We start from the raw sequence: 16,214 nt of genomic DNA on the forward strand, positions 1-16,214 counted from the left end.
TAGGGTTGAAACTAATGTTTATTGAGTCAGAAAGACATTATACACAATTTGTTTGCGTCAAACTCTTTAGGGTGCAGACACAGTAGGCCTACTATTGAAATAAACAGACATGGTGTGGAAATAAGTCGATTTGAGACTCACCCATGGTTCTAGTGACGCAATGGAGCGCTTGAGTGTTTTAATATTTTGAGTGATTTGCTGCGGAGTAATCCAAAACAATACCAATGTTTATTAAAGGTATAGATACATATAGAATTTCATGGGGTTTTTTATGAATAGAAATAATCGAACAGCATTTCTAATCTGGAGTAGAAAAAGCGAGCACTGCTATTTTAAAGCCGTGTTGATGAGAATGGGCATTTGTGAAAGTATCCAGCAGGGGCGCTGTGGCGCAGTGCGCGTTTCCGCTAAGCGGATCCCGGGCGTGTAAAACAGCGGAGAAGAAGAAGCTGAGCGCAGTTCCGCAGAGCGGGTGGCAGCGCGCCGAGTCGCCCGAGTAAACCGTTATTATTATTATAATATTTAATATTTTTATTGATTTCATGATGTTTTAACGGAAGTTTCCGAGCGTGTGAAATGGCGCTGGAGTGGCGAGAGGCGGCGGAGCGGGTGGATGTTTTACCTCAGAGAGCTGCTCTCCTCCGGCCTGCTGCTCCTGCGCGCCGAGCTCGGAGTGGATGTGGGGGCTGAGAGCCGAGCTGCTGCCGCCGGGGATACTCGCGTTGTGTGGCGGCGGGACTCGGCTCCTGCTCGCTGCGCTCCTCTGGTTCTCCGTCTGTCGGTGCTTCTCTAAAAAACCCGCAGAGAAAGTTGCACCTGAGACGGGGAAGACCTCCAAACCCAAATCCGAGGAGGTGAAGAAGAGGAGCAGAAAGAGAGGAGGAGGAGATAAGGTCATCATCATCCTCACATCACTCACTGTTACACAGATTTACTGAAATATATTTGTTGCATGGCTTACTGCTCTGTGCTTAGGAGCGGTCTCATATATATATATATATATATATATATATATATATATATATATACACACACACACACACACTTTATTTTATATATATATATATATATATATATATATATATATATTACTACAGTTCAAAAGTTTGGGGTCACCCAGACAATTTTGTGTTTTCCATGAAAAGTCACACTTTTATTTCCCACCATAAGTTGTTAAAATGAATAGAAAATATAGTCGAGACATTTTTCTGGCCATTTTGAGCATTTAATCGACCCTACAAATGTGATGCTCCAGAAACTCAATCTGCTCAAAGGAAGGTCAGTTTTATAGCTTCTCTAAAGAGCTCAACTGTTTCAGCTGTGCTAACATGATTGTACAAGGGTTTTCTAATCATCCATTAGCCTTCTGAGGCAATGAGCAAACACACTCAGTGCGCGTTTACATGCACATCCAAATCGAGCTGCTGTCGGTTAATCGAGCTGAGGGGTCCCAGCAGGGGTGCCAGACACTACGTTTACATGCACATAGAGAGAATCGAATTTCTGCCGTTGCTCGACTGAAATCGAAGTTCAAAATGCCATGTATACACCTTAATTCGGCTGAAATTGAACCGAACTTGATTTCTCGGAATCGAGCTACACGACTAGTTTATGCGATTTCTGCCGAGCTACTTTGTGCTGCCGAGCTGCTGTCGGTAATCGAGCTGAGGGTCCCAGCAGGGGTGCCAGACACTACGTTTACATGCACATAGAGAGAATCGAATTTCTGCCGTTGCTCGACTGAAATCGAAGTTCAAAATGCCATGTATACACCTTAATTCGGCTGAAATTGAACCGAACTTGATTTCTCGGAATCGAGCTACACGACCTAGTTTATGCGATTTCTGCCGAGCTACTTTGTGCATGTATACCCTATCGAGCTAGTTGTCGAGCTACTTCCGGAAGTGACGAGTGACGAGACCACAAGCGGGAAACACAACAGCCTCGGTCGGCATGACAACGAATCATGACAACGGCATGAATCTTTTCTTTTTGTGGCATTGTTTGCACTGTTAAAATTTAGCTCACTTACTGTATCACCAAATACATCTGTACAGCTGTTGCATAGCTGTGAATTGTGTACATAAACAAGTCATTGTATTTGTGTGTGTGTGTTTATATGTCCAACATCTGAAGAATGTCAATAAAAACAAAACAATTGAACTTTTTGTGTGTTTATTAAGACATAAGTTAAATTGTAAGCAAAAATATTTTTTGTAAGCAAAAAATGGACTTTAGAAAAATATTATTGTGCAAAATAAGTTGTCTTACCAAACAGTGGTCTGCGCCGGACAGTTTGTAGCCATAGTCTAAAAAAAAAAAGCCTAACAGCTTGAACACGGAACTGCTAGTGTTGCCAGATTGGGGGTTTTAAGTGCATTTTAGCGGATTTGAACATGTTTTGGGCTGGAAAACGTCAGCAGTATCTGGCAACACTATAAGCTCTTCTTCATGACGACAACCGGAAGTGTACCAACACGATGGGGCGTGTAGCGCCACGTGTGGCTCGGGTGCACAATGCACCTTGTACAATAGCCCGATTTCACTTGTGCATGTAGGATTGGATTTCTCTGGCACCCCTGCTGGGACCCTTTGCTCGATTACCAACAGCAGCTCGATTTGGACGTGCATGTAAACGTACTGACTGAAATCCAATCCTACATGCACACAAGGAAATCGAGCTATTGTGTGAGGTACATTGTGCACCCGAGCCACAGGTGGCGCTACACGCCCCATCGTGTTGGTACACTTCCGGTTGTCATCATGAAGAAGAGCTATTCAAGAGTGTAAACAAAGTTAGTTCCGTGTTCACAAGTTCCGTGTTCAAGCTGTTCGGCTTGCTCTAACAGACTGTATGGCTACAAACTGTCCTGTGCAGACCACTGCTTTGTAAGACAACTTATTTTGCACAATTGTATATTTTTCTAAAGTCCAGTTTTTGCTTACAAAAAAAATTATTTTTTTTTGCTTACAATTTAACTTATGTCTTAATAAACACACAAAAAGTTCAATTGTTTTGTTTTTATTGACATTCTTCAGATGTTGGACACACACACACACACACACACACACACACACATATATATATATATATATATATATATATATATATATATACACACACAGACACAAATACAATGTTTATGTACACAATTCACAGCTATGCAACAGCTGTACAGATGTATTTGGTGATACAGTAAGTGAGCTAAATTTTAACAGTGCAAACAATGCCACAAAAAGAAAAGATTCATGCCGTTGTCATGCCGACCGAGGCTGTTGTTTTTCCCGCTTGTGGTCTCGTCACTCGTCACTTCCGGAAGGGGCAGAGCTGAAGTAAGTAGCTCAACTACGTAGCTCGATAGGGTTTACATGCACTAATGGCCCTTTTCCACTACCCTTTTTCAGCTCACTCCAGCCCAACACGGCTCGCGTTTCGACTACCAAAAACCAGCACGACTCAGCTCGCTTCAGCCCCTAAAACTCGCACCGTTTTGGAGTGGGGCTGAAGCGAGCCAAAGCGAGCCGACTGAGGCTAGGGGCGTGAGCAGACACTCCCCTGTGCACTGATTGGTGAGGAGGAGTGTCCTCACATGCCCACACACGCCCCGCGAGCGCGCTGGGATCTGTAAACACCGCAAACCCGGAAGGAGAAGAATTACGAATTACGAGAATTTCTGAAGCCTTATGTGCCTCGCCTCATCTATACGCTCTTGCCAGTATCTGTTGGCGTTGTCGGTGACAACAAGCCACAGCACCAAGACCAGCAACACTAACGACTCCATGTTTATTGTTTACTATCCGGGTCGTGAGACTACCGCTTAAAAGATCACTGATGTCACTGTTTGCGCTGCTTAACGACATCACGTGACGTCCACCCACTTTCGCTAACTCCACCCAGTGTGTCCACCCACTTCCAGCCAGCACGGTTCAGCGCGGTTGTAGTCGAAATGCAACTCCAACAGCCCCGCTCAGCCCGACTCAGCACGGCACGGCTCAGCCCGACTCAGCCGCGTTTGTAGTGGAAAAGCGGCAAAAGTAGCTCGGCAAAAATCGCATAATCTAGGTCGTGTAGCTCGGTTACGAGAAATCAAGTTCAGATCGATTTCAGCCGAGCTAAGGTGTTTCCATGGCATTTAGAACTTCGATTTCAGTCGAGCAACGGCAGAAATTCGATTTTCTCTATGTGCATGTAAACGCACTGACTGTACCATTAGAACACTGGAGTGAGAGTTGCTGGAAATGGGCCTCTATACACCTATGGAGATATTGCACCAAAAACCAGACATTTGCAGCTAGAATAGTCATTTACCACATTAGCAATGTATAGAGTGGATTTCTGATTAGTTTAAAGTGATCTGCATTGAAAAGAACAGTGCTTTTCTTTCAAAAATAAGGACATTTCAAAGTGACCCCAAACTTTTGAACGGTAGTGTATATATTGGTGTGTGTATATGTGTGTAGTGAAAATGTTTCCTAGTGAACATGTTAAAGCACAATCGGCTCCTCTGAGTCACAGCAGACCTACAGTTTCCTATAACAATGTTAAACTTGTGTTGCAGAAAGTGCAGCGGAACGGCCTGGCAGTTGACCTGGAGGAGGAACTGAAGCCAGCGGAGGCCCAGAACCAGAGCGAGAGTCCAGATCCAGCTGGGGGTAAAAGCGATAAGGTATACAGTCAGGACCAAAAATAATAAACCGCCAATCAGAGGCACGGAATCACAGCATGCTCAGTTGTGAGGACACGTCTCACAGGGCGTGTGTTTGTAGAATGATGTTTTGTTCCAGATTCCATCCTGATGTACGACAGAACGTAAACACCATGGATAGAGATGATTGTGCTGTTACGCTGTAGGTATGATACCATGCAGTAATAATGCTGGTGGTAATAGTAGTGTGATGTGGCACATTTTCAATTCACACTGAGAAACTGAAGGGGCGGAGCCACTAGGTGCTGCAGGGCGTGGCATGTCCAGCAATTCTTAATTCTTACCAAGTTCCATAGTATATACCTTCTAAATCTGTTTAACGTGCATATCCTGGATCAATTTCGGGTTTTTTATATGAAAGTATGTCCCTTTACACACTCATCCAGAAGGGTAATTTTGCACACGGCCGTCTGTCTACAGCAGGAAAAAATAAAATAAAACACGTCTGGAAAAATCCCAAGGGAGTCGCCAGCAGGCTGCGAGAGCTTTGCACGGTTTCAGTGCACAGCCTGTGTAGACCAGGCGCTCCCATTTCTCTCTCGTTGTCCGGTCTTTTGGAAACGAGGAGTACTAATCCCATCATGATTGGTGTTGCTACACCCTCCTACGATACATCTGTTAACCATTTTAATAATTATGTGATAACGTTGAAGAAATTTGCAGAAAACCACCAGGTTGTTTTCTTATAAACAAACCAGCGCTGATGTAGGATTCAGAGGGAGGCGTCCCGCACGCGACGCCACGTCAAATCCACATGCCGAGTTTTTTCAGAGGCGGACCAATTCGCCTCATGGCTTGATTTCAACTGAATTTTTCTGGTAGTGTGCAAGGTAAAAAAAAAAAATTGCACAAAATACAAAATGTGACAGATATTTGACCAAAGTTTAATATAAAATAGACTTGCGTTGATCTTGCTCCTGAGTTTACCCAAGATGTGCCCTTTAAGTGAGTTAAATCTCACAGCTTTGTTTTCTGATTAGATTAGCAAACCGTACAGCTACAACCACTCGCTCACTTGCCAGAGACCCCAAACAATCTCTGCTGCTTCCTTCCAAGCTTCATAAAGTCTTGAAACATGTTTAATGAAGTCGTATATGACTGGGGAAGATGAAACCACGCTTACCTTTCATTTTTGTGGGAACTAATTCCATGTAGGAGCTGAAGTTGTGAGCAGGGAACTGAAGGAAAGTCACACCACACGGGTGTCGGACTGGGTCTGGGGAATCAGAAATAAACTTGGATTTGTTGCTTTATTGCATCATAGTTATTTGGCAAATTGCAGATGAATTATTTGCCACAAACGAACATAGAAAATGAACTTTACACTTGGCTGCCCCCTGCTGGTATGGAGAGAATGGCACATCGCTTTTCTCAGTGGGCTGGAGATGTGCAACAGTCGGCTCTGTGTCCTGTATGGTGCACTCTGTATCAGATTAAAGCTGTGTGTAAGTTTTAAGTGACGTGTAAAGCATTTAAGTATGAATGTTATATAAAAGCTTCGATACTTTAATCAGTAATGGTTATGTAAAGAGGGCGGAGCTACGTTGGGGAATGAAACGACCTCCAGAATGTGTTCAGTACGGTCTATGATCACTTGGGGGGGGGGGGCACATGAGTGTTATTTATGTGGTACAAAAGCATAAAAAGGTGCGAGTGTGAATGTGTTCAGTAATAATCGGCTCGGAGGGGAGGAAGCTGGTCTGAAAGTAGCAGCTGCCAGTTTCAGGTTTCATCCTCGTGCGGTGGCAGCAGATCTGCAGGAGTCATGTGATGAACTCGGAGACACGCAACCAGTGTCTGAGCAAAGCACGAGTCTTCCTGGGTCAAAGGGGGCGGAGCTTAAGTTCCAATCGCATCACAATTCAACATACGATGCCGTTAATGTGGTTCTGAGCATGAAATACAGCTTGGGTCTTAATCATGAACACTTAGGAAACATGATCTACGCTAATATAATCCAGCTAAAATGTTAAATAATTAAAACTAGTTACTTAAATATTAAAATTAAAGCTGTTTGTTTTCTGTGAGCGAAATCATGTTTATTCAGTTGTGGATCTACTTCTGTAATTTTTGATAAATTGATTGTGTGAGTTTCTTTATTTCTGGCCCTGAACTTAGCTCCTCCCCCCTGCTGATGCAGGCTGAATTGTTTATTAATAAGCCACACCCCTTTGTGATTTCTGAAAAGACTTGCAAGATGAACTGTAAGGAGGAGAAGGTTGATGTTTTTACACACGTGTCTCGTTTTTAGGGAAAGAAGAACAAGAAGAAGGCAAAAGCGCCAGTGAAGGAAACAAAGTCCCCAGCGACGTCGGAGCGCAAAGAGCCTGAGGAAGGTAACGACGTCAGTTCCTGCTCACTTCTGGGTTTGGATACAAATTTGGTGAAAAGCGAACTAGCGTGCTTAATCAGATCCAGTTGTGTTAGCAAGCTGAATGTAACCCTGACCACAGTTGGTGTAGTGGGTGGTGTAAGAGTGTGTGTGTTTCAGCAGGAACCTGGGAGACTAAAGTGAGTCAGCGGGAGAAGCGACAGCAGCGGAGGAAGGATAAAGGAGGAGGAGATGAATCGGGCAGTCCTGGAAGAACGGAGTCCAGCACGAACGCTACAAACGCAGAGCACACGGCCACTGTGGAGGAACCCAACATCATCGCAACGCCATCTGTCACCTCCAAGACCTCAAACACCAAGAGCTCCACCAAGAACACCAAGACCACCAGCACTCCTGGAGCTAAAGCTCAGAAGAACGGTCAGAGAACCCAGCAGGCAGCTCCACCTGGAGAACGTAAGCGCAGTTGGAGCTCTGAATGTTCACGATCACTGCTAGGAGCACAGAGTCGCGTGGTTTTAACAGAGCCTTAAGATGGATGTAGCGTAAATATTTACACCCTGCCTGCTATGTTGAGAAAATGTCACGATTCTTCGTACATGATGACCTTCAGCTCACAAATAACTAAATATTAAAGGTCCCATGGCATGGTGGTTTGTTGATGCTTTAAACGGGCTCGTGGAGGTTTCCGGATGTTATATCCGCAGCCTTTCTCGAAATGAACCCTCGGCACGTAACTATAGCCTCCTGGGAGAAAGCCCCATTTCAGCGCTTTTCCCAGTGCGTCGTTTTGCTAATGAGAAGCAGGAGGCGGGGAAGGGTAGAGGGTGGGGGCAGGCCATGGGGGGAGGGGCTTGACCAAGCTGCACGCACACATACTCGCTGCTATCAGCGCCTGTAGCCACGCTGCTAAGACAAAACCCCGTTCTCCCTCGGACTCCTTTCGTAAACTCAACGTGACGCAGTGAACAGAGAGTGAGAGTGTTCGGAGTGGTAGTTTACGAACGTATAATACCCTAGGCTTGAACACGCACTCCATAACCAAAGAGGATAGAAGCAGCAACATATCGCTTATCCAACAGAAGACATGCATTGCGGAGCAATAGTCAAACATAAGCTCATAAGTTACAGTCAATTTCCAGACTAAACTCAGTTTAACAGAGCATGCTGCATGCTCTTTAGTTTTGTAGTGCAGATTACCTGGCTAACTGCAGGAAGCGGTTAGCTACACAGCTAATGTAGCCATTGCAAGGCTAACGTGGCACCGATTTTAAAACACGGCAAAACGACTTAACAGTTATACACTTACTTGTTCGGTGTTTGTGGCTGATGCGGCAGGGATGCTTGGTACGGACCCAGGCTTCAGTGACAGTTGATGTGCAAAACCTGCCCTGTACTGTCCCAAGTTGTGGAAACATTCCTCAGGAAAATGCTTCCGACAAACATACACCGTCTTAGGTAGACTCGACGGCGTATTATTGAAGTAAATAAAATTAAGCCACTGCGTCTTCAGGGGCTCTCCCGTCGGCAGGAAAAACAGACTCTTTTCTGTGTTGTCACATCCATGTACAGCGCAACTTCCATGTTTCGCTCGCTTAGGTGATGCCATGTTGTTGTGTCCTCCCTCTATGGTCTCCTCACTACAACTGGGCGGGGCAATCCATACAGTGGGTGGGAATCCAGAGGGGGGGGGCGTGGGGATCATCTCCCTTGCTGACGTAATAAAGGGAAGAGCTTATCAACGCGCCGTTTTGACGCGCCATTCTCAAATGTTGGGCATAGTCTGGTTTACACATTATGAAATTTCTAGCCACTGGGGTGACTTAAGAAGGTCAGAGGAACTCATTTTAATGTTAAAAAACCTCAGAAAGTGAAAATTTCATGCCATGAGACCTTTAAGTGCTGAAAGGTTGGAGATAAAAATGACAAACCTTTAAAAAAAAACAGGAATAATAAAAATATAATGAGACTTTCAAAAATTTAAATACAAAATTAAAAATTTATCATGACCTCGACATTACATCATCACATCGCCAAGCCTGAGCATAACATTCACTGTAAACAAAATGACTCCAGTGTTTTGTGTAAATGTGTTTGCTGAATATAATATTCATCAGTTAGGTTAGCTGGCGATTGTGACTAACGAAGGATAAACATGGAGGCGTCGGCGCGATTTTTTTTTTTTCTTTTTTTTTTTCCCCCACGTTGTCACTTGAACACGCAGAAATGACATCAGTTCAGTGGCCCACGTGAGCGTTATCTCGGGCAGCGTAATGAGCTCCTTCCTTCTGTTTATATCCTTCTGCAGATGATGTTCCTGTTGCTGAAGTGGCTCATGCTGTCATTCCACCAGGTAACACACACACACACACACTCTCTCCCCATATCACTGTAATAAGTTTGAGTTTACGCTTCCTCCAGACTGCACACTGTTCTATTAAATGAGCTTTTCAGCTAAAGGTGAAACATCCACAGCGTCCATTCCACCCCACAGTCTTCGCTCACCATGTGACCTGCGTCGTCTTCATCTGCACTGGAGGCTAATGCTGCTAACGGGCAGCGGAAGCTTGGAGCCTCCAGTTTAGCTTCTCACAAACTGCAGATCTGAATCCTCACGCGTTCTCCTCGAGTTACAACTGAAACAGTATCGCCGTTTTCATTTCTGATGTCGATCGTGCAGCCTGGAGCATCAGCTGACATCGGAATATCAGCCAGTATTCATCTTATTAACACAAAAACAAACAAACAAAACACGCAGCTGAAAATGTGACATGGACAAATCCACAGCTCGGGCCGGAGTTTCCCCAAAAGCATCACAGCACAAAGATCATCATTAAATGGTAGAGCGAGCAGCACAATGAACACTCTCTCTCCCCTCCCTCCCTCCCCGAGTTAAGAAGCTCTTTGCGTTAAGAGGCTTTTGGGAAACCCACCGCTGTTCATTCAGTTAAACTCATTTACACAAAATCACTTACATGGCAAATATAATGGAAAAAAATACATTAAACCTTTTCTGAATCCAATTCCGGCCTTTTCAGTTTGCTACAGGAATCTGGTTTTATTTATTTATTTATTTAAATTATCCCCCCCCCCAATCTGATATCCAAGCCACGGGGTTTTTTGTTTTTGTTTTCTTTCCCCACGTTATCGCCCTGGGTATCGGAGGTGAGTTTCCCAAAAGCATCTTAATGCTAAGAGCATCTTAACTCGGGGAGAGAGTGAGTGAGAGTTCATTGTGCTGCTCGCTCTACCATTTAACGATAATCTTTGTGCTGCGATGCTTTTGGGAAACTCAGCCCAGATCGGTCCTGTGTCTACTACAGAGACAAACGATGTCTCTACTGCTGCTAAAGTATGAGCTCTGCCTCCAGAGTTTAAGCCACGCCCCTTGTCTGAGCCAATGAGCACGCATTTCATGCGCCTGGAGGATATAAGCTCGCGTTACTGATCAGCGTTGGCCTCCGAGCTCCAGTGTAGAGGTTTCTTTGATGTGGGTTTTGTCTATAAATGGTTACTTTTTTTTTTTCCTTAAACCCAAAGTATGTGTTTAATAACGATGTGAATTAAAGGTGATGTAATGAAGCGCTTAATGATGTAACAGGGTCACATTGCAGTAGAATAAGAGCTATAAATGATATGATTTATGAGTAAGCTGTGTGTGTGCGCACGCATTTCCGCTCCTCAGTGTCTCATGCGTGGGATGTGATGGCTGTGAATGGATCAGGATCTTGGGATCTGGGCGTGTCGGTTCCTCCTCACACACAGACCTGGAACAGTGTGAAGTCTGAACCGTCTGTCTGGCCTCAGGACATGGAGGGTAAACACACTGCTGAGTTCTGGACTCTGATTGGTCAGAAGGTGTTGATTAATTCTCTGTAACTGCAGCTCTGACTATAGCGCATGTTTATATTAATATTAATGCACTGGTTCTGATGTGTTATAGTTTCCATAGTAACAGCAGCTCATTCACAGGGGCGTGTCCAGCAAACGCTCCGCTGATAAACAGAAAATTGTTGTTTGTGGAAGGAGTCTCCAGCGTCAGCGCTGTGTAACAGTCAGAGGGTTTTAACTTGGAGAGGGAATGATGTTTATAGCTGCTATAACATAAGTGACAACAGGCAGTAACTATAAACGGATAAAAAGTCTCTCTCTTTAATAAGTAGATATTTGTAATAGTCCAGCCGTGGTGTGAGAGGAATAAAACACTTGTGGACGTGCTGTTCGAGGAAAATAACCTGAGTAACTAAAAGCCGAGTGTTTCAGTCCGTACAGGTGACGTTGACGTTCACTTCAGTGGTTGCGTGAATCTGAAGTTGACAGGAATGAAAGGTTTTTATTTCTTCTAGGCTCGTGGATGATCGTGGACGATTCTCACATTCCAGTGTCTCTCCGTGGAATGACTGCAGGTAGGAGATGCAAAATTATTTCCTTATTATTGTCGTGTGATGATTTATCTTTATTAAATATTAATTTAAATAGATTAGAGAACATGATGAGTGAATCTCGACACACACAGACTGGTTTTAGCCCGGAGTCGGTGGTTTTAAACCTGTGCTGTCCCCAGGTGGACACCGGCGCTGTTGCAGCAGGAAGTGATTTCACTTGCAGAAGTTTAAAAGGGAACTGAAGTCATTTTTAAACTTGCTTTATTTCTTAATTAACGTGTTCTTCAGTTAGGTTTTCAGTTTTATTAACCTTATATTGTGACTCATATTGGCATGTTGTTATATTACACTTGTCAGTCTTTTCGGTTTTTAGCCGTGTTGAACGTAGTTCGTTTGGTCCACGGCAGGCGTCGCTTATCCGCACGATCTTCACGAGACTTGTGCGAGACTTCAAACGTGAAGTGTCAGTGCCGCCATTTTGAAAATTGTTTACACAGCGGCCGGATCATTCCAATTTAGATTAATTTCAAGATTTGCCAGCTTCATCAGTGATGGAGATTATTCCGTACGACTTCAAACCAACGTGGAGTAGAGAAGAGTTGGAAAGACGGCAGGATAAGGACGAGTCCGGTGCGCTGGTATTTACGTCATTACTGTCGCATGATTAAAACGTGCCAGATCAGGCAGCTGGTGGGTTTTCAGAATAGTAAATACATGCTTGTATCTTTGTGATAAATACATATTATACTGAGCGCGTTTCCCACATAATCCTCACTGAGGTTTCGGACAGCACTACAGCATGGCGTCCACACTATATCGTGCCCTACATAGTGAGTAGGGAGCGATTTCGGACGCAGGGAAAACTTCCGGCTTGATTACGTCAGCATTCGGAAGAGGGCGCGCACGGCTTTTGACAACGTCGGCAGATGTCGGTCACTTTGATTTCGGCTGTACGTTTTACTTCCATCCTACGACGTCTCGCACAGGTCTCAACGAATCTCGTTTACGGCCATTGCTTTGACATATGGACTGATGTATTACAGAGCACATATCAAACACTCAGAACTTGCTATAGCAGCGACAAAATAACAATCAAATGTGTGTTCCGATATTTAATAAAATGAGAAATAGAATTTTGATGATAAATTTGCCTTCAGTTCCACTTTGAAAGCATCAGGATTTGAAGATTGTGTTTCTGATTATTTCTGACCAAAACAAAGTCCAGCTCTGTCACACTGTGTGGAATTTGCTGAAATAATCCCTCTGAGCCTTGAAACAATCATTCTTCTCTCTGTGTGTGTGTGTAGGTGTTGAAACGCAGGTTGTTCCTGAGCGACCCTGGGCGTGTCCAGCTCCTGTGGATGATGAGTGGTCTGGACCCAGTGAGTGAAATAATATTAATAAAAATTATTATAATTATGGCGAGAAAGAGTAATAAATATATTTTCATTTAAAATTTAAGCTTACTTTCTAATATTAATTTTATATATACAGAAACAAACAGTTTTTATAAGGGTGGTTTTACAATCAGGGTCCGCAAGCTAAAATCACATTTAACACTTATTATCTTCAATATCAAAAGGCTTGACTAAATAAACTCGGTTGTTTATTGTCGCCCTGTGATAGCTCTATTTACCATGCAAAAAAAAAGTGGTGGTAACGTTATTTTTGGTGAATGTATGGATATATATGTCGTATTTAGCAAAATTACTCGTGTCATTTAGAAAAAGTGCTTTTTTGCCCACAGGTCGCTCCAAAAGGGATGCACTTACATCATTCTTTATACCATAAAACACATATTTGGTTCCATATCATTGGAAACAGAGTTAAGTTTTAATGTTGAATGCCAGTAAGTTTTCAGACTATTTTGATCAAATTAGTATGGAATTGTGTCAAAAAAAGTCCTCTCCGAGACAGCTCATTTTTCAATATAAAATAACATATCTAAAATGATTATTTTCATCCTAAAATATGGTCAAGATATTGGGACATAAATATTAGACAAAACTAACACAAAGCTTACAGCCTTATATTTAAAAGCACTATGGAAGTAGTGGATTCTGAATTGTCAAAAAAAAAAAGTCCTCTCCGAGAATCACTTCATTTGTTTCTCCCAGCCCTGCTTAAAGCGACACTTCATCTTCTTTATCTTGGAGCAGATTACACCAAACTACCATACACACACGTCAAAAAATGACCTGAAATCTGTTCTTTAACTCGTCCTTCACGTAAAAACTGCTACAAGAACCGGTTTGAGTCAATTTGAATTTTGGACCCCTGCGACACAAACTTTGTCCCCTGATTGTAAAACAACCCTTAATTTATTCTTAGTCAGTTTACAGCAAGGATGAAAGTAATAATTGTGGATTTCATGTATTATACATTTATTTCAATTTAATTGTATGACTTGAATGAGGTGTAATTAATAAGTGCATCATTAAAACCAAGAAACGCATGAAGCGGAAGCTCTTTGGGTCGATAAATAAACATGAAGCTGTGATTCATCAACACATAACTTTTCAAAGCCTGACTCTCTTTTTTTCTTAATAATTCACAGATTTTAGTACTGAAATGTGTGTGTGTGTGTGTGTGCGCGCAGACAGAGGTTCTGCAGATCCAGGATCAGATTACTGTGCCCCGTGTGAGGAGTGGGGAAATTACGAGGAGCCTGCAGGTGGCGCTGTTTCTCCTGATGAGCCTCAGGTCAGTGTTTGGTTCCCCCCTGTGATTTAAACACTACGAGCTCCAGTACACATGGCCTGTTCACTGTGTAGTGCGCTTACATGGCGCAGGGTTCTCCGTGTAGAATAGTGAGCGTTTATCATTTCCTTTAATCTGTTTCACGCAGGACTCCGATCCGGAAAAGGACAAAGACGAACCTGTGGCCCCGGGAAGCAGCAAAGCCAAGAAGAAGAAGAAGAAGAAAAAGAAGAAAGTGGAGGAGGCTGGAAGCGCTGCTCAGGTGAAGCTCCGCCCGCGCTCAGTATCTGTAAGCACTGCAGCAAGAACTTCATAAATGACCAGAACATGCGGTTTGCCCTTTGTTTGATTGACAGGTGCAGGTGGAAGTGGGCGTGACTAAAGACCAGAACACTGCAGGGAACATTTTGCCTAAAACCCCAAGAGTGAGCGGTGGTTATTGTTACATTTTAATGTGTTATTTCATGCTCAACGCTGAACTGGTGTCATCAGCTTTCATTGCGTTTTAGCAAAGTTAGCATTGTAGCTCCAGTGCAAAACTGAAGATGCTAACTTTCACCTGTGTGTAGGAGCTGGAAATTGTGGCTCCTCCTCGAGTCCTGCTGAAACCCACTGAACCTGAGGCTCCGCCCAAAAGCACAGCTCCACCCACTCAGAGTAAGTCAGCTGATGGAAAATCCAAAATGGCTGCCTGTGTTATGGGTCGTGCCTTATAAAGGGAGCGTGGAAGAAAGTGTCATCATAAGGATGGGTGTTCTTCATGCTAATCTGACGTTAGCCTTGCTAGCATTGACCTCCTCATCTTGTGTCGCCTCCACAGAGAAACCTGAGGAGAGCTGGGAATCTCCGAAACAGGTCAAGAAGAAGAAGGCGCGGAGGGAAACATGAGTGAGAGCAGATTTCGGGAAGAAACGTCGAAATGCAAACGTCCAGGATTTCAGAGACTGAGAGTCGTGCTTCAGGTGGATTAGCGCGCCAGCGTGAGCGCGAGTCTCCGTGCATTCGGACAGCGCGCGGTAACATCTGTCCTGCGGGCGCGCTGTACATCAGGCATGTGCTGATGATCGTTTCATATCGCAATAGATATCTGGCTAACATTTTATCACGGTAAACGATAATATCATGAAATCCGAGAATTTCTTCTTTGGAATAAAGATGGCTTTGAGTCTTTAAATTGTTTGATGTATTGTTCCGATAATCAGCACGTACCTGATGTACACGCGACTGTCTTTTCCCCCTTTTTGAACGATGTAGGCTAATTTACAATTCTGTAGTGATTCTAATCAGATCATTTTTGAGGGGGGGGAAAAAAGTCCACGTTATCATTTATCTACAACTGTAGTCAATCAGGTTTTTGTATTTTTAGTTTGAGAGTCCTGTGACGTTGCTGTATCTCACGCGTTATAGACGTCCATCATCCCCAATGATTTCCATCCAGTCGCTCAAAACCAGTCAAACTCTGTGATTGTCTTTTTAAAAAAAAAAAAGTTTGCTAAGACTGTTTACACATTTATAGTTTAATGGTTAATTTTAATGTCCGGTGGAGCCTAGAGGGGCGGAGTCATACAGTAATTACATCTCATCAATTACATTTAGTGTAAACGACACGGTGGACGCTTCATTTTTAGCCGTTATGTTTCTGAAGGACTGAAGTTGCAGCAGTAAAAGCCATATGTGGAACATTTAGACATGACTTCTGTTGAACCAGTGTGGTAAGCTCCGCCCACTCCCCCCTCATTTGCATGTGCAATTTGTTTTTAACTCGTGTGTTCCAAATGTGGAGTGTAAAATCAAGTCACATGATCGAGTGATGTTTCGCTAGACTTCACGCTTGGGGCTTATTTTTTTCGGTGACTTGACGGAACTCTGATGCCTTATCGTGGCGTCTGCGCAGTGACGGCGTCGCGCCGTCTGGCCGCTGCATGCACTTTTCCTCCTCTGTCCATCATTTCATGAAATAAATGTGGTTTCTTTGCAATCCTGCGTCCTGACTGACTTTATTCAGCTGAATGGAGGTGATGGTGAATGTACGTTTGAGCCTGGGTTGATTTCAGAAAACCCAAAATAAAATTAAACCAAGCTATGCGCTCGAGT

General features: G+C 43.6%; 1 protein-coding gene across 1 annotated transcript; it reads left to right on the forward strand.

The window, feature by feature from the left end:
* Positions 1–402: 402 nt before the first annotated feature.
* mtdhb (metadherin b) lies at positions 403–16,098 on the forward strand. Its single transcript, XM_060900489.1, is given in 15 exon segments — positions 403–618; positions 620–682; positions 684–893; positions 4,560–4,667; positions 6,958–7,042; positions 7,201–7,491; positions 9,344–9,388; positions 10,721–10,852; positions 11,382–11,441; positions 12,728–12,802; positions 14,020–14,123; positions 14,269–14,382; positions 14,477–14,545; positions 14,690–14,777; positions 14,941–16,098. Coding segments are annotated over 15 exon segments (1,554 nt in total). The 5' UTR covers positions 403–576; the 3' UTR covers positions 15,009–16,098.
* The last annotated feature ends 116 nt before the right edge of the window (positions 16,099–16,214 follow it).

This window comes from Neoarius graeffei, chromosome 19 (assembly GCF_027579695.1).
Source record: "Neoarius graeffei isolate fNeoGra1 chromosome 19, fNeoGra1.pri, whole genome shotgun sequence".
In the NCBI taxonomy this organism is placed as follows: Eukaryota; Metazoa; Chordata; class Actinopteri; order Siluriformes; family Ariidae; genus Neoarius; species Neoarius graeffei.